The following is a 22,359-nucleotide window of genomic DNA, read 5'->3' on the forward strand; positions in this document are numbered from 1 at the left end:
ATTAAAATAAATTTTGTTTCACCAAAATTTTACACCCATTGAGTGTAAAATAAAACGTATTAAAATAAATTTTCTTTCACTAAAATCTAGGACAATATAAATATTCCTTCGCGGAAATGTCTACATTTATCTCTTAATTCCTATAGTTTTCTCGTATACATCCATTAGCAAATGACAAACCAAAAATAAAATATCAATTTGAATAAGACATTTTTACATAAATAGATATGAAAGATAAAATAATCGATGATTGAGTAAAAATAAAAAATAATTGAGACGTAGAGATATACGTCGTCTGCTTAGCTAGCGTTGTTGTGCTTTTGTGCTCCCACTTAATTTGGATATTTTTATATTTTTTGGTTTGTTTTCCTCGGAAGTCCTTGATGAATCTCTTTTACGAGTATATCAGGGCTCTGTAGAATACATTTTTGTCTATATATTATATATTTTTCATATTGCATTCCTCTTTGCCATTTTCACCCTATACCTGGACACTGTTTCCCTTCCCCCATCATCTGTCAAACTGAGCTGTCAATGGCCTGACTTCTCTCTATTTTTCACTTCTTTATCTCTCACTCCTTTCTGCTGCCCTTCTTGCGTCATACTATAGTGTCTTATTCTGTTCTTTCTTTTATTATTTATTTATTTTTATTTTTTTTTTGTTTCATTCCAAATTCAGGCTCTCACTCACTTCTATTGTTTGGATTAGTTATAAAACAGTGATCATACCCTGTTAGCTGTAAGTTGCGGAGTATTTTTTCAAATTTTTTAACGCAGGAAGAGTGTGGTATAGATCCCACCCCGTCCGGTCTGGTTATAAGCATCAACCGAAAAAGGCTTGGTCCCCTCGTGTCTTGCTCATCTGAGCTTATCCTTGGTGACCTCTCTCGCCCTCCCTTGGCGAGTGGTTTGACCAGTGTTCAGTCCGTCTTCGTGTCGTGGGCTTCTGCGGGAGTGCCGGAAACCTTTTGGTGGAGACCTTAGGGGGCCTTGGACGCTGGTCACTCTGCTCATGCTCTGTGTGAGGGGGGAAGGAACCGGGGGTAGTCGTAGCTTCCTTCTGACGCCTTGTTCGTCTTAGCATTCCTCCCAGTGTCGAAGAGGATATCCTGCATTTCTTTCTTTCTTCACTTCCTACTTGAGTCTTGTGTCTGCTCAACCTCTCTCCTACTGGGTGGGGCATGGGAAGCGACGGCGAGGCCTCTGACGGCCAGCCGGATGTTAACTTTCGGCAATGTCTAAGTTGCGACAATCGTTTTGTTCCTACACGTAATAGCCACCGCTGCTGCTCCGCTGCGTGCAATGCCGCTAAACCCAAACTCAGTCAATCCACCGGTCCGTCTCGTAGTTCTAAACGTTCTCTCGCCTTATCACCTGGCAGTGACGTCCCCGCGTTAAGCAAAAAAGGGAAAACCGACCTTCAAGTGTTTATTGAGGAAAACTCGGCTAGTGCCATCGACGATCTAACCAAAGAGGAACTTGCCACTCGCCTCTTTACAGCTGTCGGTTTCCTAACCGACTTCCCTACTTCTTCTGTTGAAGCTCTCGAAGCCAAGGTGCAGACCCTCTCCGCCTCTTTGGACACTAAAGAAACCCGTATTTTGGATCTTGAGGAGGAAATAGTCAAAATCAAGGTGTCCTTTGCTGACTCTATTTTAAAACTCAATCTCTCCGCTTCTCCCCCCCCCCTCCGCGCTGTTCAGGGCCTTCCTATGCGTCTGTAGCTCGTGGCCAGCCTACTAACTCAGTTTTGGTTGCTAATTGCGTCCCTGGTGTTACACCCAACGTCCTCGATATTCATGCTGTCGAGAAGCTCTTAGACACTCCTAATAGCGGTCTTATTCCTTCCCACGTCAGATATAAAAATAATAAGGTTTACGTTACGCTTGACAGCGACATTGATGTTGCTAAAGCTGCCACCATCCTAAATGGCAAACCCGACTTCCAAACTCAATTTGCTCCCGCTTCGAAACTAAATTTGCTGTTTCCTGTGGTTGCTCTCTTTGTCAATGTGTCTGATCCCGAGTCCCTAAAGAATGAACTTGAACACCGTAACAAAAGTTTGAGGGGCTCCATTCACTCGGTCAAGGTAGTCTACACTAAACCTAACACTACGGAGGGACACGTCAAACTCTTCCTCCGCTCTAAACAGGCTAGGGATGACATTCTTTTCCTTGGGAAAGCTTCCATCTTGGGTAGAGCCTTTCGTGTTGTCCCTGTGGATCTAGATCGCGAAGTGAGACGTTGTTTCAAGTGCCAGCAATACGGTCATACTCAGCAACTTTGCTCCAAACCTGTCGTTTGTGGGAAATGTTCAGGTGACCATCGCACCCTGGAGTGCGTTGCCGAACTTAACGCCTGGAAATGTGTGAATTGTTCTGGCTGTCACCAGGCCGGTAACAAAGATTGTGCTGAACAGGTCAAAGCGGTGGCCCGGTACAGAGCCTTCCTAGACAAGCATGGTTAGAGACCTCTCTTCCACGCGTCCGGCCGTCCCTAGCATCTTGAGATGTCTCCAAATTAACCTAAGACACTCCAAAACTGCCTCCTCTGCCCTAGCCCAAGTTGTTCTTGACTTAAATATTGATGTTGCTCTTGTCCAGGAACCTTACGCATATTCTGTGTCCCCTCCGGTTCTTGCGAATATTCCACCCGGCTTCTCGCCGTTCCACCAACTCTCTTCCGATCACGCGTACGGCTCAGCCATCCTGTTACGAGACTCTCTATCCAAAAACGCCTCCCTCTCCTCCTCCCTGCCACCCAACATTTCCACCTGCATCTCCTTTCCCACTTGCTCGGGTTCACTCAGCTTCTGCTCTGCGTACCTACGGCCATCCCTCCCTAATTTTTGCCAAAGTGCCTCCCAAATTCTCGACAAATCCGCCTCTCCTCTTTCCATTATTTGTGTAGACTCTAACGCGAAAAACTTATTGTGGAACAGCAATGGTACCGATTCCCGGGGCTCTGATCTGGAAGCGCTTATTCTTCATCATAATCTAAATATTGTTAACAAACCTCGCGCTGACCTTGATTTTGTTCCTGGGGGGACCTCTTTTATCGATGTCACTCTTGCTGGTGATCGTGTCAATATCCACCGCTGGTCCTATCTAGCCATGCCCTCCCTTTCTAATCACCCATATATCTATTTTGAGGTTGTGATTAGTGGAATTACTCCTTTGCTCAAAAGTCCAGCCCCTAATAAGGCCCCTTCCCTCTTTCACATTAACCAACGATCATATCTGAACTGCCTTGCCCTAACTCTCAACAAAAGGGAGCCTCATTCTCTCTCTCTGTCGTCACCTGACTCCATTGACCGCCAAATTGAACGTCTCTCTTCGACCATGGTCAACTGTGCTAGACGTGCCAAAGTAAAAAATCCTCCAGTCCCTCCCTCTAAGACCATGCCCTGGTGGTCTCATGAGCTTTGTGCTCTCCGTTCCAAAGCACGGTCCTCTTACAAAGCTTGGTCGCGATCGAAGCTATCTAGTGATGAGAGTCTGTACCGCCGTTCCAAGGCAAGCTATCAACGTGCCCTGCGGCTAGCCAAAAGCAAAGCATGGGCTGACTTTCGCGCACGGGCGTCGTCCAGCGATACGTTCAAGGTTCTTGCCTCTTTCTCTGGGAAATCAAAATCCATCCCAGTACCCTCTGAGCTCACTGTCAATGGAACCATAACAAGTGATCCCTCTATCATCACCAAAGCGTGCGCCGAACACTTCTTTCCTGACGAGCCACCATCGGACATTGACCATTCTGCTATTCTTGATTCTGCTAATTCTGCTCTAAATCTCTCTGACTCGGCGGCTCCTCCTGTATCTGACTGGGAATTCGAATCAGCTACTAAAACACTTAACAAAAAGTCTGCTCCTGGCTATGACGGTATCTCTGCTGACCTCCTTCTTTTCAGCCTTCCTGTGATTAAGCCGCTTCTCTTCAAGATTATCAATGCTTGCCTTTTGCTCTCCTTCTTTCCCAACAACTGGAAACTCTCTAAGGTCGTAGTCATTGGGAAACCAAACAAGCCTGATTACTCGACTCTCAACAGCTTCAGGCCTATCAGCCTAGTCTCGAATCTTGCCAAACTCCTTGAAAAAGTTATTCTGGGTCGCCTCATTTGGTACAGCCGCTCTCTGAATTGGTTTAGTGACTACCAGCACGGTTTCCGTGAAGGCAGGTCGACTGAGTCCGCCGCCCACTCACTCACGTCCGTTATCGAGTCTGCTTTTGTAGAGCGTAAGGTGTGTGCTGCTGCGTTTCTTGACATCAAGAGTGCTTTTGACTCTGCTTGGCACCCTGCAATCATTGCCTCCCTAGTGAAACGCTCCTGCCCCGGCTATCTCCTAAAAATAGTTCAGAACTTCCTCTCCAACAGAGTTGCTGCTATCTCGGTCCATGACTCTACTTTCACCAAACCAGTCTTTCTCGGATGTCCGCAAGGAGGGGTGCTATCCCCCTTCTTGTGGAATATACTCGTCGACGACCTGCTCAGACTAGAGTTTGATTTTCTAGTAATATTCATTGCCTATGCAGACGACATTACCATTGTAACACCCCACAAAGACCCAGAAATTGCTACTCGTAATCTGCAGATTGCGTGTGACACGGTGGTCAGTTGGCTCCGTTCTCGGAAACTATATCTGAATGCCCTCAAATCTGTCTTTGTCGTATTCTCTCGCAAACGTATCGCACTGAACAACCTAAATATCCGCATTAACAACATCGTGATTTTCCCTTCTCTGTCTGTCCACTTTCTTGGCCTCATTGTTGACGCAAATCTAAAATGGAAAGATCATCTAAATGCTAAATGCGTTTCGGCCAAAAGGGCCCTTCTCATGGTGAATTCCTGTCTGCGACAGTCCTTTGGCTTTGATTGTATGCGCCTCAGGTCTCTTTACCTCTCTAATGTCGAGCCGATCCTCTCTTATGGGTGCTCAGTGTGGCTCTCCGTTCTCAAAACTCAGGCTGGAAAGAAAACCCTATGGTCCTTCCAGCGCTATGCCGCTCGTCTTATCACTCGGTCCTTCAAAACAGCTCCCACTGATGCCCTTTTAGTTTTGGCCAATCTGCTCCCGCTTGATCTGCATCTCCTCAAACTTGCCAGCCTAAGATACCTATCTATGAACCTGACTGGTGGTTTCTCTCCGTCCTCGTTGAAGATTCTGTCTGAGCGCGTTCCGTTACTTATCTCCGCGCAGAGAATTCCACCTGTTAACTCGTTATACTTGCCGGAGCTGCCTCCGTGGGCTATCAAAGTCTTTACATCGTCCATTCCAGGAGTTGTCGTCCCGCTTCTTCCTACTGATCGTAGGGTACTGAGACTAACCATCCATATATCTTGCAAGGGGACTGTCGCTAGTTTCTGTGTGGTTGCCTCCAACTCTCTTAATGTCTTAGACGTGTGCAACTCCTGGTTGCCTACCTTAACCTCTTATAGACTCGCAATATGCTCTGCACTCTCCAAAGCCGTTGAAATCATCTCCCTTCGGCGGCATGCTTTTAATTATTTTGAAATCTGCTTAGAGGGCAAGGACACTCCAACGTTATTTCAGCCAACGTCTTCTCTGTCTGAGGCTGAGGCTCTTGTATTCTCTGCTATACAGGCCCTCGGTCAGTCTTGTCTGCTCCTTCTTGCATGCCACTCGTCCTCTCCTGGCTGCGTCTTAGCTAGGCTTTGGGCAGACCGACCCACTAGGGGTGATCCCAACGCTGAGGCGTTACCATCAAAATCCCTCGCTGCTAAGGCTTTTTCTGCCTTCCTGACTGAAGTATGGAACAAGGAGTGGACCTCCTCTCCCAATGTCGCTACTACTCGACTGTTTTTCCCAGAAGTCACCTCCGCTGCCTTGCTCCTGCGCCATCGCTCCAATGCAGTGACGTTTCAGCTACTGTCCGGTCACTGCGCTCTCAACTCCCATCAGCATCGCTTTGGCTTCTCTGCCTCCCCTGCCTGTGCGTGCGGCCATTCTTTCGAATCCATCTCTCATTTTTTATTTGACTGTCCAAATTTCTCCCAGTTGCGTCAATCCCTATTTCTCACAACCTCTGCAAACGATCTCCGCTGGCCCCCAACGCTATCTACGTTTCCCACATGTATTCCTCTCTGGCATGCCCTGGTCGTTTTCATCACAAAATCCAAACGGCTCGTTTTAAAACAGGCCTAGAGTCTTTTAGCCAACATTCCGGGTCTTGTTTTACTTAAGGTGCTGCTGCCTGGCCACGATATCCATGATATCGTTCTGGCCCCAGGCTATCGGCTGCACTGTCATGACTAGGCGCCTGGCCTACCCTCTCCCCAAACGAGTCTGTCGTTTCTGGATGAGGCCGCTCGCTATCGCGTCTGTCGTCTTTTTTGTTTTGGTTTGGCAACCCTGCTGTGGTTAGGCTTTTTTCTCTTTCCGTTTCGTTTTATTTTCTTTCTCTTCGCCCATGCCCCCCCCCTCCCACTAACTTGTCCAATAGGCCGCACTCTAGGAACTGCCAAGAGGGCTCCTGTGTCTGTCAGTAGCTACACCGGCGGTCGCCGGCTGGCGGCCAGCAGGTTCAACCAAGCCGGGCAGGTCTCATCAAATGGCGACACAGGGTCCCCCCTCGAGGCCCGCACTAGAGCTGGCGGTAGGCCCAGTTTCCCCTCGGTTATTTTTTGTCTGTTTTTATTCGCTTGTACACATAACCTTTCACTTGTAAATACTGTATATCTCCATCGTCGTGCAATACACTGGGCTATACTCGGAATCCGAGGTGCGCCCAATTTAAAAAAAAAATGATTGAAACAATAAAAAGTTTCAGTCGTTTCGAGATTGGAACCACTTACATTGACTGTTTTCAGTTTCCGACTGGAATGTTTTAAATTACCATAGAATTATTTGATTAAGTCAATTGTTCTGAAAACAAAATTTTTTTTTTAATTAGAAGCATTTTTTTTTAAAATGAGGTGTGTATTCGCCGAAGGCGAATGTTACCAATTTATTGTCATAGGCATGGTAAAATACAAGAGTCAGATTATTATGAAGTAGAGATAAAATAAGGATAAGAGAGGAGGATGGGAGAAGAGAGAGGGAACCGAGAGGAAAGATTAGGCAGAAGGTCGAAAGTAGAACTGGAATTCTGGAAAGTGAAGCGGAGCGGCACGCGATGAAAAACTGAGTAAAAAAAGAATAAGAAGACTAAAAAAGAATAAAAAGACGCCGCTGCCGACCCCCCAGATAGTCCGGTGCGACGAGATGCTGATTTGGATGTCACCAGCACCGCGAAGCAACGGACGACTCTTACGGCCACGGTCCGGTTAAGGCGCCCGCTAGAGCCTGAGGATGAGAGCAGGGTTAAAAGCGCCAGAAATTAGGGCACGAGGGACTCATGCGAAACAAAAGAGCGGCCAAAATGCAACTAAGAGCACGAGTAAAGAGAATAGGAAGACTAAAAAGAATAAAAAGACGCCGCTGCCGACCCCCCAGATAGTCCGGAGCGACGAGATGCTGATTTGGATGTCACCAGCACCGCGAAGCAACGGACGACTCTTACGGCCACGGTCCGGTTAAGGCGCCCGCTAGAGCCTGAGGATGAAAGCAGGGTTAAAGCGCCAGAAATTAGGGCACGATGGACCCATGCAAAAATGTACAGAGTACCAAGACGCAACTAAGAGAAGAAGTAAAATATAAAGAACTGGGAAAAGGTGGTGGTGGTTAAAGTCTTTTGATAGAACATAGGAATTTAACAAGCGCAGACCAAAGAGTTTTGGATTGGGAGAAAGCGTCTAATGGGACTGGCCACGACAGCTTTAACTCAACCGCAGAATTAATAAGGCTGACTCTGTGTACGGCGTGGCTGGTACAGACAAACAAAATATGAGCCACATCTTCCACTTCCCCTGAAAGGCAGGGACAGAGCGGTGACGGAGACTTTTTGATTTTAAAGAGAAAGTTGTTTAAGCCGCAGTGGCCCGAGAGAAAGCTGCAGAGAAAGAAGGGTAATTTAGAGGAGGACAAAATCGAGGCGGATTCCACTGAGGGAAAGAACAAGCGGGTCTGGGCACCAGTATTTGCATTTTGCCAGGCTTCATTCCAAAGGGAAAGCATTTCTGACCGCAACAGTCTTTTCCTGTGCAGACCAAGGGGTATGCCTGCTGGAGCTTCAGACGCCAGAATTTTGGCAGAGATACCGCCAGCAACTTGTAACGACGAGGGTGGCAGAAGAGCAGCTAGGGTAGAGATGGATCTCTTTAGCACCGTTTCGATTATTTTGAGGTGCAGAGGGAGGATGTTGGCGAGAATGAGGGCCGCGTCAGTAGACGTGGATTTGAACAGACGGCCAATGGTCAGCGCAAAAGGGCGTTGGGCGGATTTCAGGGCTGCAATTACACGCTTCCTGCGGATGGCCGAGGCCCAAACAGAGCAGTTGTATAGTATAGTGGGAATCACGGTTGTTTTATATAGAAGAGAAATTGCATTACGCGAGAGGCCCCACGAAAGCCGACAGCATTTTAGAATGAGAAACAAAAGTTTTTTTACCGCAGCGCATTTGTTAGATATGTGGGTGTTCCAGCTGAGTTTGTCATCGATGGTTAGACCAAGGTACAGGCATGAGTGGGAACGAGCAACACATACGTTGTCAACCTTCAAGGGCAAAGACGGCAGGGTTCGTTTCGAGGAGAAGACCATGAAGACGGATTTTAAACCGTTGAAAGTAAGTTTGACCGAACGACCCCATGCTACAGAGGAATCGCACATTGCTTGAAGGTTGGCAAAAGCAGTATCATAGTTTTTGTCCATTGCACAGAGAACAATGTCATCTGCATACGCCAAAATAAGGAAGGGGAAGGGGAAACTAAGGCTTAGCAGTTCCTCTATAAGAATGTTCCAAAGAAACGGCGAGAGGGCACTGCCTTGAGGACAACCGAGCTCAGTGTTGGCAGTGAAGGTGTCCGAAGCGTTTTTCAAAATGCTTGAGCGAGAGCTGAGGAAGTCACCCAGAATTTTTACTAAAAACTGGGGGCAGCCTTTTTTGATCAGGCTGTTCAGAATGGCTGGGTGCCAGGTCGCGTCAAAGGCTGACTTAATGTCTAAAAAAGCACAACAAGTGACCATCTTCTTTTTTTTGTTGCCTTCGATTAACTTAATAAGAGAGAGGGAGGCCGTTTCTGTGGATAAACCTGCCCTGAAACCATGCTGACTGGGGCTGAACCAAGAGTGCGTAGCAGCCAAAGCTTTGAGTTTAGCAAGAATGATTTTCTCAAACAGTTTAGAGAGGCTGTTGATAATACTGATTGGTCTGAAACAGTTTGGGTGAAGGTAATTCGGTTTATTGTTTTTTTTAAGGATGACGATAGAGGCGGTTTTCCAGCAATTAGGAAAGTAGCCGAGGTTAAAGCAAACCGAGAAGAGGGCCGCTAAATGGGATTTTATTAAATCGAAGGAATGGCTTAGCCAGATGGACGAGATTCCGTCCGAGCCGGCGGAGTTAGAGAGGCGTACACTATCGAAGGCCTGCTTAACTTCGGAAGGGAGGACAAGATATTCCGTAGAGGAGAGAGGTGCTTCGCAGAAGGTAGTTGAGGAGAGCAGAGCGGATTTGTGAAATGAGTCATCTGGAGGGTTAGTCGGGAAGAAGTGCGAGCTGAAGGCAGAAAGGATGTCCTTTGGGTCGGTAATGGAAACTCCATCAATTAGTAGTTCTGAAGGATGATAGTTTACTGGGGTGGATAACGTCAACTTTTTTAACTCTCCAAAAATATCTCCGTTTAGGTTATTGGAGCAGAAGGATTTCCAGCTTTCTTTTTTACCTGCTCTTAGGGTCCTTTGGTATTCGGCTTTGAGGTGACTGTACGCGTCTCTATTCCCTTGAGAGGGAGACTCACGGCTGAGTTTGTAGGCGACTTTCAGCTTTTTACGCAGAGACCACATCATATCGGACCACCAGGGCATCCTAGCAGGAGCTCGGGAGGGATGAAATGGGAGTTTACTTTTCAGAGCAGCCGACTTGATAGAGTCAGTCAAATTTGCAATGAATGCTTCGATATCCTGAGGAGAAGTAAACGTCTGTACAGTACTGGGGCTGGCCATGGAACCGAGGGAGGCTTCAAGGTTTGAGAGAAAAAGAGGCATGTTGCAGTTGGGAGGAGACGGAAGTCGGAACTCAGTACGTGCAGGCAGGGCAACACGACAACCAAAGGGCACACGGAAAGAGATAAAAGGGTGGTCCGAAAGAGACGGATAGGCCGGGTACTGCCAACCATTGAGGGAGACGGAGTCCCCAGCCAGGGTGACGTCAACAAAGGACGTGTTGGACGGCTTGTGTGAGAGTAGTTTGAGATTCACATTTGAAACAGAGAGAGCGTTATTTAGGAAGCAGAGCTCTAGGTCAACGCCGATGTGGTCAGTGCGAACGCTGTTCCAGGCCTGACTTTTGGCGTTGCAATCAATGCCGAAAAAGGCGTGTTTTTTTACGGCCGGCGGAATAGAATTAAAAATTGACTCGAGGTGTAGAGGAATCGATACCAGAGATGGTCTGCAGTAAATAGAAAAGCAGAACAGATCGTTGGACAGCTTGATGCCACAACAATTATTTGATAGACCAAAATTGCAGAGCGAAGCGTTAAAAGAACTTTTGGCAATAATCAGGGCGCCGAAAGCATGCTCGGAAGATAGATTGTGGAAAGAAGAGTAGCCAAGAGGAACGAATTTAGGCTCAAACGAAGAAGACAGGGGGGACATAGCTGCATACGGCTCTTGAATTAAAATTACATCAATGTCAAGATCGAGTATCAATTGAGAGAGATTAAGCGCAGCGCAGCGCGAGTGCCTTAGATTGATCTGAAAGCACTTGAGTGGGGCAGACGCTTTACTGATGTTGCGATGGGCGACTGGCATATTCACTCGGTGGAAATGTAGTCGAGGTATTGAGCTACGGCTTTGGCCAGAGCAGGACAAGCGATAGATCCAACTTGGTGGTTTTGCTGACAATTCGCACATTGAAGTCTTTAGGGAATGATGTACAGGAATGAGTCGCATGGTTCTGTGAGCATTTCCCACAGACTAAGATGGGGGAATTACAAAAATGATGGATATGTCCATACTTTTGGCACTTTGAGCAGTGCCGCACCTCTTTTCTTGGGTCAGACTCGACAACCGCATGAGTAACGCCATCCAGGAGGATTCTACCACTTTTGATCAGATGCTCACAGAAGGGCTTGGAGGAGAAAGCAATTCGGACAAGGAAAGAGTTACTGTTTGGGCGTTGGTGGAGAACTCGCACAGACTGTAAGTGACCCCTTAGGCCAGGATTTTGTTCAACAAGCCTACGATTAAGAGCGTTCTCTTGCGCAACTCGAGCAGCCTTATTTTCAGTGCCTTTTAGATGGGAGATTCCCTGTAACTCTCGAAACCTGACCAGAGCAGAAAACTGTTTTTGAGGGACCGATACAGAACGAAACACATTTTGGGCTGAGTTATTGTTGAAGAGATCTTGGGCTTTGTCACGAGAGGCCACGTCTAAAAAAGACAAAATTACTCGTCCATCGATTTTCTTTATGTTTTGGACAACTGGACCGTCACCATCAAGGTCAAATAACTTGTCGATTTTGTCGTTCGAAATTTCGCTCATCGGCAGGCGGTCGCTACCTCCTACATGAGCGATCAAAACTGGTTTTTTAGGTACCTCCGCATACAGGCGGGTATTTTTCGGAGCCGAGGGATTGCTAGTTGGAGGGTTTGAAGCTGGATGGGGTGTGAACAAAGACGGAGTCCTAGCTGATTTGACAGACGATTGCAGCTCAAAAAGCCGGATGTCTTTGTCAGCTAGAGATAGTTTGGCCGTTAAAAGATCTTTTTTTGCTAGTTTAAGTTCGCTTTGGAGGGTGGCTCTATTTTCGATTGCTTTCTCCAGCTTCTCGATTTTTTTTGTCATTAGAGACTTTTCTGATTTGACACCGACTGCTTCTTCTTCCAATTTGGCAAACAAGGATTTCAATTTTAGCGTCTGCTCTGCTGAGTCGAGATCAAGGAATGAATCGACATCCATTCCGAACGCTTTATCAAATAGGAAAGGAAAATTATCATCCTTATCATCTTTCTGCTGTTTGGACAAATTTGTCTCTTGGAGGGAAAACTGAGCTGCAGAGCTATCCCTCTTTGTCCCGGCCGCTTTCGGTCTTAACAACATTGCGGCTTTACAATCCACGCAATATTTGTATCTCGAATTAATCGGGGCAAACGGAAGAGCGCAAGATTTGCAAGAGATAGTTTGACTTTGAGACGGGGTGTTGATACTGAGAGCAAGGGAAGTATGGCCCCAGACGGAGGTATCTCCGCCTGGATCATCATCGTCATCTCCCATCACTCTTAGGGAAGTGGATAAAGTTAGTGGCTAGCAATTAAGATCAGGGCCCTTATAAAAAAAAGGGAAACAAAAAACGAGAAAGAAGAGAAAGAAAGAGATGGACGATCCTCTTCGACACTGGGAGGGACAGGCAAGACGAGCACGGCGTCGAAGAGAATTAAAACTACCCCCAGTTCCCTCACCCCTCAAACCAAGCGTGAGCAGAGTGACCAGTACTCAATCCCCCCAAGGTCTCCACCAGAAGGTTTCCGGCGCTCCCTCAGAAGCCTACGACACGAGAACGGATTGAGAAGCTGGCCTTGCCACTCGCTCAGGGAGGAGGAGCAAGATCACCGGGGATCTTAGCTCTATAGAGCAATAAACTAGGGGACCAAGCCTTTTCCAGTTATGCTTAGAACCAGACCGGACGGGGTGGAATTTCACCACACACTTCCTGTTTTAAAAAATTTGAGAATAGAACTTCGCAACTTACGATTGACACAGGGTTATAACCCTGTTTGTTTTCCTTTATAACTGATGAACGAGCACAAAAGAGTCTACTAATTGGGAGAGAAAAAAAAACACAATTAAGCCAACTGATATAAGTAGAAGAAATAATAAGAAGTAGAAAAAATATGAAGGCAGCAGAAAGGTGTGATACAAAGAGAGAAGAAAAGAAAAGAAAAGAAAACAAAAACTGAAAAGAGAAACTGATCCGTCAGGCCACTGACAGATCAGCTGGAAGGGGGGGGGGGAATTTTATACACAGACAGTAGATCGAAGAAACAAACGCGAAAAGGATAGAAAAAGAAGTTGAGAAATATAGAAAAAAGATAATCTGCAGAGTCCAGATTCACTCGCAAACGAGATAAATCCAAAACTACTGTTGAAAACAAACCAGAAAAAGCACAAATATCCAAAAAATCGGGAGCACAAAATCACAACACGTCGAGGCTGTAGCAGACGACGAACGCTTATTCGAGCCCACGCACAACTTATTTGATCTACCCGAAGCGCTAACCATTACACCCAAGGATTGTAATATAAAACGTATTAAAATAAATTTTGTTTCACCAAAATTTTACACCCATTGAGTGTAAAATAAAACGTATTAAAATAAATTTTCTTTCACTAAAATCTAGGACAATATAAATATATTCCTTCGCGGAAATGTCTACATTTATCTCTTAATTCCCTATAGTTTTCTCGTATACATCCATTAGCAAATGACACAAAAAAAAATAAAATATCAAATTGAATAAGACATTTTTACATAAATAGATATGAAAGATAAAATAATTGATGATTGAAACAATAAAAAGTTTCAGTCGTTTCGAGATTGGAACCACTAACATTGACTGTTTTCAGTTTCCGACTGGAATGTTTTAAATTACCATAGAATTATTTGATTAAGTCAATTGTTCTGAAAACAAAAATGTGTTTTTAATTAGAAGCATGAATAACTAAAAAACAATCTTCGGTCATGCAAGTTTAACTTTGACATATCGGTACGCTCTAATGTACGGCCCCACGAACGCTTATTCGAGCCCACGCGCAACTTATTTGATCTACCCGAAGCGCTAACCATTACACCCAAGGATTGTAATATAAAACGTATTAAAATAAAATTTGTTTCACCAAAATTTTACACCCATTGAGTGTAAAATAAAACGTATTAAAATAAATTTTCTTTCACTAAAATCTAGGACAATATAAATATTCCTTCGCGGAAATGTCTACATTTATCTCTTAATTCCCTATAGTTTTCTCGTATACATCCATTAGCAAATGACACAAAAAAAATAAAATATCAAATTGAATAAGACATTTTTACATAAATAGATATGAAAGATAAAATAATTGATGATTGAAACAATAAAAAGTTTCAGTCGTTTCGAGATTGGAACCACTAACATTGACTGTTTTCAGTTTCCGACTGGAATGTTTTAAATTACCATAGAATTATTTGATTAAGTCAATTGTTCTGAAAACAAAAATGTTTTTTTAATTAGAAGCATGAATAACTAAAAAACAATCTTCGGTCATGCAAGTTTAACTTTGACATATCGGTACGCTCTAATGTACGGCCCCACGAACGCTTATTCGAGCCCACGCACAACTTATTTGATCTACCCGAAGCGCTAACCATTACACCCAAGGATTGTAATATAAAACGTATTAAAATAAAATTTGTTTCACCAAAATTTTACACCCATTGAGTGTAAAATAAAACGTATTAAAATAAATTTTCTTTCACTAAAATCTAGGACAATATAAATATTCCTTCGCGGAAATGTCTACATTTATCTCTTAATTCCCTATAGTTTTCTCGTATACATCCATTAGCAAATGACACAAAAAAAATAAAATATCAAATTGAATAAGACATTTTTACATAAATAGATATGAAAGATAAAATAATTGATGATTGAAACAATAAAAAGTTTCAGTCGTTTCGAGATTGGAACCACTAACATTGACTGTTTTCAGTTTCCGACTGGAATGTTTTAAATTACCATAGAATTATTTGATTAAGTCAATTGTTCTGAAAACAAAAATGTTTTTTTAATTAGAAGCATGAATAACTAAAAAACAATCTTCGGTCATGCAAGTTTAACTTTGACATATCGGTACGCTCTAATGTACGGCCCCACGAACGCTTATTCGAGCCCACGCACAACTTATTTGATCTACCCGAAGCGCTAACCATTACACCCAAGGATTGTAATGTAAAACGTATTAAAATAAATTTGGTTTCACCAAAATTTTACACCCATTGAGTGTAAAATAAAACGTATTAAAATAAATTTTCTTTCACTAAAATCTAGGACAATATAAATATTCCTTCGCGGAAATGTCTACATTTATCTCTTAATTCCCTATAGTTTTCTCGTATACATCCATTAGCAAATGACACCAAAAAAATAAAATATCAAATTGAATAAGACATTTTTACATAAATAGATATGAAAGATAAAATAATTGATGATTGAAACAATAAAAAGTTTCAGTCGTTTCGAGATTGGAACCACTTACATTGACTGTTTTCAGTTTCCGACTGGAATGTTTTAAATTACCATAGAATTATTTGATTAAGTCAATTGTTCTGAAAACAAAAATGTTTTTTTAATTGGAAGCATGAATAACTAAAAAACAATCTTCGGTCATGCAAGTTTAACTTTGACATATCGGTACGCTCTAATGTACGGCCCCACGAACGCTTATTCGAGCCCACGCACAACTTATTTGATCTACCCGAAGCGCTAACCATTACACCCAAGGATTGTAATATAAAACGTATTAAAATAAATTTTGTTTCACTAAAATTTGACACCCATTGAGTGTAAAATAAAACGTATTAAAATAAATTTTCTTTCACTAAAATCTAGGACAATATAAATATTCCTTCGCGGAAATGTCTACATTTATCTCTTAATTTCCTATAGTTTTCCCGTATACATCCATTAGCAAATGACACAAAAAAAATAAAATATCAAATTGAATAAGACATTTTTACATAAATAGATATGAAAGATAAAATAATTGATGATTGAAACAATAAAAAGTTTCAGTCGTTTCGAGATTGGAACCACTAACATTGACTGTTTTCAGTTTCCGACTGGAATGTTTTAAATTACCATAGAATTATTTGATTAAGTCAATTGTTCTGAAAACAAAAATGTTTTTTTAATTAGAAGCATGAATAACTAAAAAACAATCTTCGGTCATGCAAGTTTAACTTTGACATATCGGTACGCTCTAATGTACGGCCCCACGAACGCTTATTCGAGCCCACGCACAACTTATTTGATCTACCCGAAGCGCTAACCATTACACCCAAGGATTGTAATGTAAAACGTATTAAAATAAATTTTGTTTCACCAAAATTTTACACCCATTGAGTGTAAAATAAAACGTATTAAAATAAATTTTCTTTCACTAAAATCTAGGACAATATAAATATTCCTTCGCGGAAATGTCTACATTTATCTCTTAATTCCCTATAGTTTTCTCGTATACATCCATTAGCAAATGACACAAAAAAAATAAAATATCAAATTGAATAAGACATTTTTACATAAATAGATATGAAAGATAAAATAATTGATGATTGAAACAATAAAAAGTTTCAGTCGTTTCGAGATTGGAACCACTTACATTGACTGTTTTCAGTTTCCGACTGGAATGTTTTAAATTACCATAGAATTATTTGATTAAGTCAATTGTTCTGAAAACAAAAATGTTTTTTTAATTGGAAGCATGAATAACTAAAAAACAATCTTCGGTCATGCAAGTTTAACTTTGACATATCGGTACGCTCTAATGTACGGCCCCACGAACGCTTATTCGAGCCCACGCACAACTTATTTGATCTACCCGAAGCGCTAACCATTACACCCAAGGATTGTAATATAAAACGTATTAAAATAAATTTTGTTTCACTAAAATTTGACACCCATTGAGTGTAAAATAAAACGTATTAAAATAAATTTTCTTTCACTAAAATCTAGGACAATATAAATATTCCTTCGCGGAAATGTCTACATTTATCTCTTAATTTCCAATAGTTTTCCCGTATACATCCATTAGCAAATGACACAAAAATAATAAAATATCAAATTGAATAAGACATTTTTACATAAATAGATATGAAAGATAAAATAATTGATGATTGAAACAATAAAAAGTTTCAGTCGTTTCGAGATTGGAACCACTAACATTGACTGTTTTCAGTTTCCGACTGGAATGTTTTAAATTACCATAGAATTATTTGATTAAGTCAATTGTTCTGAAAACAAAAATGTGTTTTTAATTAGAAGCATGAATAACTAAAAAACAATCTTCGGTCATGCAAGTTTAACTTTGACATATCGGTACGCTCTAATGTACGGCCCCACGAACGCTTATTCGAGCCCACGCACAACTTATTTGATCTACCCGAAGCGCTAACCATTACACCCAAGGATTGTAATATAAAACGTATTAAAATAAAATTTGTTTCACCAAAATTTTACACCCATTGAGTGTAAAATAAAACGTATTAAAATAAATTTTCTTTCACTAAAATCTAGGACAATATAAATATTCCTTCGCGGAAATGTCTACATTTATCTCTTAATTCCCTATAGTTTTCTCGTATACATCCATTAGCAAATGACACAAAAAAAATAAAATATCAAATTGAATAAGACATTTTTACATAAATAGATATGAAAGATAAAATAATTGATGATTGAAACAATAAAAAGTTTCAGTCGTTTCGAGATTGGAACCACTAACATTGACTGTTTTCAGTTTCCGACTGGAATGTTTTAAATTACCATAGAATTATTTGATTAAGTCAATTGTTCTGAAAACAAAAATGTTTTTTTAATTAGAAGCATGAATAACTAAAAAACAATCTTCGGTCATGCAAGTTTAACTTTGACATATCGGTACGCTCTAATGTACGGCCCCACGAACGCTTATTCGAGCCCACGCACAACTTATTTGATCTACCCGAAGCGCTAACCATTACACCCAAGGATTGTAATGCAAAACGTATTAAAATAAATTTTGTTTCACCAAAATTTTACACCCATTGAGTGTAAAATAAAACGTATTAAAATAAATTTTCTTTCACTAAAATCTAGGACAATATAAATATTCCTTCGCGGAAATGTCTACATTTATCTCTTAATTCCCTATAGTTTTCTCGTATACATCCATTAGCAAATGACACAAAAAAAATAAAATATCAAATTGAATAAGACATTTTTACATAAATAGATATGAAAGATAAAATAATTGATGATTGAAACAATAAAAAGTTTCAGTCGTTTCGAGATTGGAACCACTTACATTGACTGTTTTCAGTTTCCGACTGGAATGTTTTAAATTACCATAGAATTATTTGATTAAGTCAATTGTTCTGAAAACAAAAATGTTTTTTTAATTGGAAGCATGAATAACTAAAAAACAATCTTCGGTCATGCAAGTTTAACTTTGACATATCGGTACGCTCTAATGTACGGCCCCACGAACGCTTATTCGAGCCCACGCACAACTTATTTGATCTACCCGAAGCGCTAACCATTACACCCAAGGATTGTAATATAAAACGTATTAAAATAAATTTTGTTTCACTAAAATTTGACACCCATTGAGTGTAAAATAAAACGTATTAAAATAAATTTTCTTTCACTAAAATCTAGGACAATATAAATATTCCTTCGCGGAAATGTCTACATTTATCTCTTAATTTCCTATAGTTTTCCCGTATACATCCATTAGCAAATGACACAAAAAAAATAAAATATAAAATTGAATAAGACATTTTTACATAAATAGATATGAAAGATAAAATAATTGATGATTGAAACAATAAAAAGTTTCAGTCGTTTCGAGATTGGAACCACTAACATTGACTGTTTTCAGTTTCCGACTGGAATGTTTTAAATTACCATAGAATTATTTGATTAAGTCAATTGTTCTGAAAACAAAAATGTTTTTTTAATTAGAAGCATGAATAACTAAAAAACAATCTTCGGTCATGCAAGTTTAACTTTGACATATCGGTACGCTCTAATGTACGGCCCCACGAACGCTTATTCGAGCCCACGCACAACTTATTTGATCTACCCGAAGCGCTAACCATTACACCCAAGGATTGTAATGTAAAACGTATTAAAATAAATTTTGTTTCACCAAAATTTTACACCCATTGAGTGTAAAATAAAACGTATTAAAATAAATTTTCTTTCACTAAAATCTAGGACAATATAAATATTCCTTCGCGGAAATGTCTACATTTATCTCTTAATTCCCTATAGTTTTCTCGTATACATCCATTGGCAAATGACACAAAAAAAATAAAATATCAAATTGAATAAGACATTTTTACATAAATAGATATGAAAGATAAAATAATTGATGATTGAAACAATAAAAAGTTTCAGTCGTTTCGAGATTGGAACCACTTACATTGACTGTTTTCAGTTTCCGACTGGAATGTTTTAAATTACCATAGAATTATTTGATTAAGTCAATTGTTCTGAAAACAAAAATGTTTTTTTAATTGGAAGCATGAATAACTAAAAAACAATCTTCGGTCATGCAAGTTTAACTTTGACATATCGGTACGCTCTAATGTACGGCCCCACGAACGCTTATTCGAGCCCACGCACAACTTATTTGATCTACCCGAAGCGCTAACCATTACACCCAAGGATTGTAATATAAAACGTATTAAAATAAATTTTGTTTCACTAAAATTTGACACCCATTGAGTGTAAAATAAAACGTATTAAAATAAATTTTCTTTCACTAAAATCTAGGACAATATAAATATTCCTTCGCGGAAATGTCTACATTTATCTCTTAATTTCCAATAGTTTTCCCGTATACATCCATTAGCAAATGACACAAAAAAAATAAAATATCAAATTGAATAAGACATTTTTACATAAATAGATATGAAAGATAAAATAATTGATGATTGAAACAATAAAAAGTTTCAGTCGTTTCGAGATTGGAACCACTAACATTGACTGTTTTCAGTTTCCGACTGGAATGTTTTAAATTACCATAGAATTATTTGATTAAGTCAATTGTTCTGAAAACAAAAATGTTTTTTTAATTAGAAGCATGAATAACTAAAAAACAATCTTCGGTCATGCAAGTTTAACTTTGACATATCGGTACGCTCTAATGTACGGCCCCACGAACGCTTATTCGAGCCCACGCACAACTTATTTGATCTACCCGAAGCGCTAACCATTACACCCAAGGATTGTAATATAAAACGTATTAAAATAAATTTTGTTTCACCAAAATTTTACACCCATTGAGTGTAAAATAAAACGTATTAAAATAAATTTTCTTTCACTAAAATCTAGGACAATATAAATATTCCTTCGCGGAAATGTCTACATTTATCTCTTAATTCCCTATAGTTTTCTCGTATACATCCATTAGCAAATGACACAAAAAAAAATAAAATATCAAATTGAATAAGACATTTTTACATAAATAGATATGAAAGATAAAATAATTGATGATTGAAACAATAAAAAGTTTCAGTCGTTTCGAGATTGGAACCACTAACATTGACTGTTTTCAGTTTCCGACTGGAATGTTTTAAATTACCATAGAATTATTTGATTAAGTCAATTGTTCTGAAAACAAAAATGTGTTTTTAATTAGAAGCATGAATAACTAAAAAACAATCTTCGGTCATGCAAGTTTACCTTTGACATATCGGTACGCTCTAATGTACGGCCCCACGAACGCTTATTCGAGCCCACGCACAACTTATTTGATCTACCCGAAGCGCTAACCATTACACCCAAGGATTGTAATATAAAACGTATTAAAATAAATTTTGATTCACCAAAATTTTACAGCCATTGAGTGTTAAATAAAACGTATTAAAATAAATTTTCTTTCACTAAAATCTAGGACAATATAAATATTCCTTCTCGGAAATGTCTACATTTATCTCTTAATTCCCTATAGGGCTGTTCGACATCTTTTTTAACATTTGTTGCCATCGTGGCAACGCAGCAACTCATGTATTTTTTGTCTGCTACGAGTGACTTGTTTATTCTGTGAAATATGAAAGTTTGGTATTCAGATTAAAACAATCACAAAATTGTGGTTGTGGAGAATTAATTACATCATCGACACCAACTTGAAAAATCTCTATGTGTGTTCGGATCACTTTGTTACAGGTATTTGTAGGTTAACACTAACAATTATTGATTATTATCTTACAATTTGTGAAATGCTTACAGGAAAGCCGAGTGGAGAATTCCACAAAAAACATGTTGATTGGGCACCCTCTATAAATGTGGGATCAAATAAGACGAAACAATTTCTAGGTATTGCATTATTCATTTCATGTGTAAAAAAACATTCCTATATGTTGTTTTAATGAATGAACTATTTTGTCATTACAGATGGTGATCATCAAGTACGTAACAATGTTGCTTTTGACAAGGCTGATACACCTCCATTGATAGATGTTGAAACTGCAACTGAAGTTGAGGATTCCGGTTTTTTGAACAATTTGATACAAGGTGATTTAGTTATGGCTTATAGGGGATTTACAGTTCATGAGGCTGTTACTTTACGGAATGCAAATCTTGCTGTGCCTTCGTTCCTTGGAAAGCAAACACAGTTGTCAAATGTTGAAGTTGAGTACTTTAGAGGCCTAGCAAAGATTCGTATACATGTTGAGAGAGTTATAGGGGCCACAAAACAAAGATTCACTATTTTAGAAGGTCCTCTTCATCGTGCAACACTTTCTGTTTCGAAGGGTGAAGATTCAGCAATAATTAATAAAATTGTTATGGTCTGTTGCGCTCTTTACAATTCGTGTTCATCTGTTGTACCCTTACTGTAGTGTGTTTAGGTGAATAATTGTCATAATAAACCACAAATTTTCAAAAAAATACTTGATGTATTAACCTTGGTTAACAGGGGCACAAACAGATTACCATTTTCTTCGTAATAATTTAAACAAACACAACATTTTCACAAATGGAGATTTTCTTTTTTACAAAGGAAGGTACACAAATTGTATCTTTTCACTCACTACTGATTGGTTATATTGGAAAGTGCTGTTCTCTGAACTTGACTGTTACTAGGAACGACCGGTAAGTACGGTAAGACGATTTGTAACTTTCCCAAATAACGTGTTTTGGCCTCAATACTAAGTCAACTGGCATAATTAGACAGTGACATAGTTAAACACTAACACTATAACGAACTAATATATAAAGAAAACACATCACAACTTCAAAACAACCCCCTTTTCTATCACTATTTTTCAAAAAATTCATATTTCGCAGAACTACACAATTCACTCGTAGCAGACAAAAAATACATGAGTTACTGCGTTGCCACGATGGCAACAAATGTTAAAAAAGATGTCGAACAGCCCTATAGTTTTCTCGTATACATCCATTAGCAAATGACACAAAAAAAATAAAATATCAAATTGAATAAGACATTTTTACATAGATAGATATGAAAGATAAAATAATTGATGATTGAAACAATAAAAAG

General features: G+C 40.1%; 1 protein-coding gene across 1 annotated transcript; it reads left to right on the top strand.

Annotated features, from left to right (window-relative positions):
• Nucleotides 1-12,427: 12,427 nt before the first annotated feature.
• LOC124196164 lies at nucleotides 12,428-21,745 on the top strand. Its single transcript, XM_046590978.1, has 4 exons — nucleotides 12,428-12,460; nucleotides 20,924-21,020; nucleotides 21,084-21,170; nucleotides 21,249-21,745. The coding sequence occupies exons 1-4, from the start codon at nucleotides 12,428-12,430 to the stop codon at nucleotides 21,692-21,694; spliced, it is 663 nt and encodes a 220-aa protein (XP_046446934.1). The 3' UTR covers nucleotides 21,695-21,745.
• Nucleotides 21,746-22,359: the final 614 nt, after the last annotated feature.

Source organism: Daphnia pulex, chromosome 6 (genome assembly GCF_021134715.1).
Source record: "Daphnia pulex isolate KAP4 chromosome 6, ASM2113471v1".
In the NCBI taxonomy this organism is placed as follows: domain Eukaryota; kingdom Metazoa; phylum Arthropoda; class Branchiopoda; order Diplostraca; family Daphniidae; genus Daphnia; species Daphnia pulex.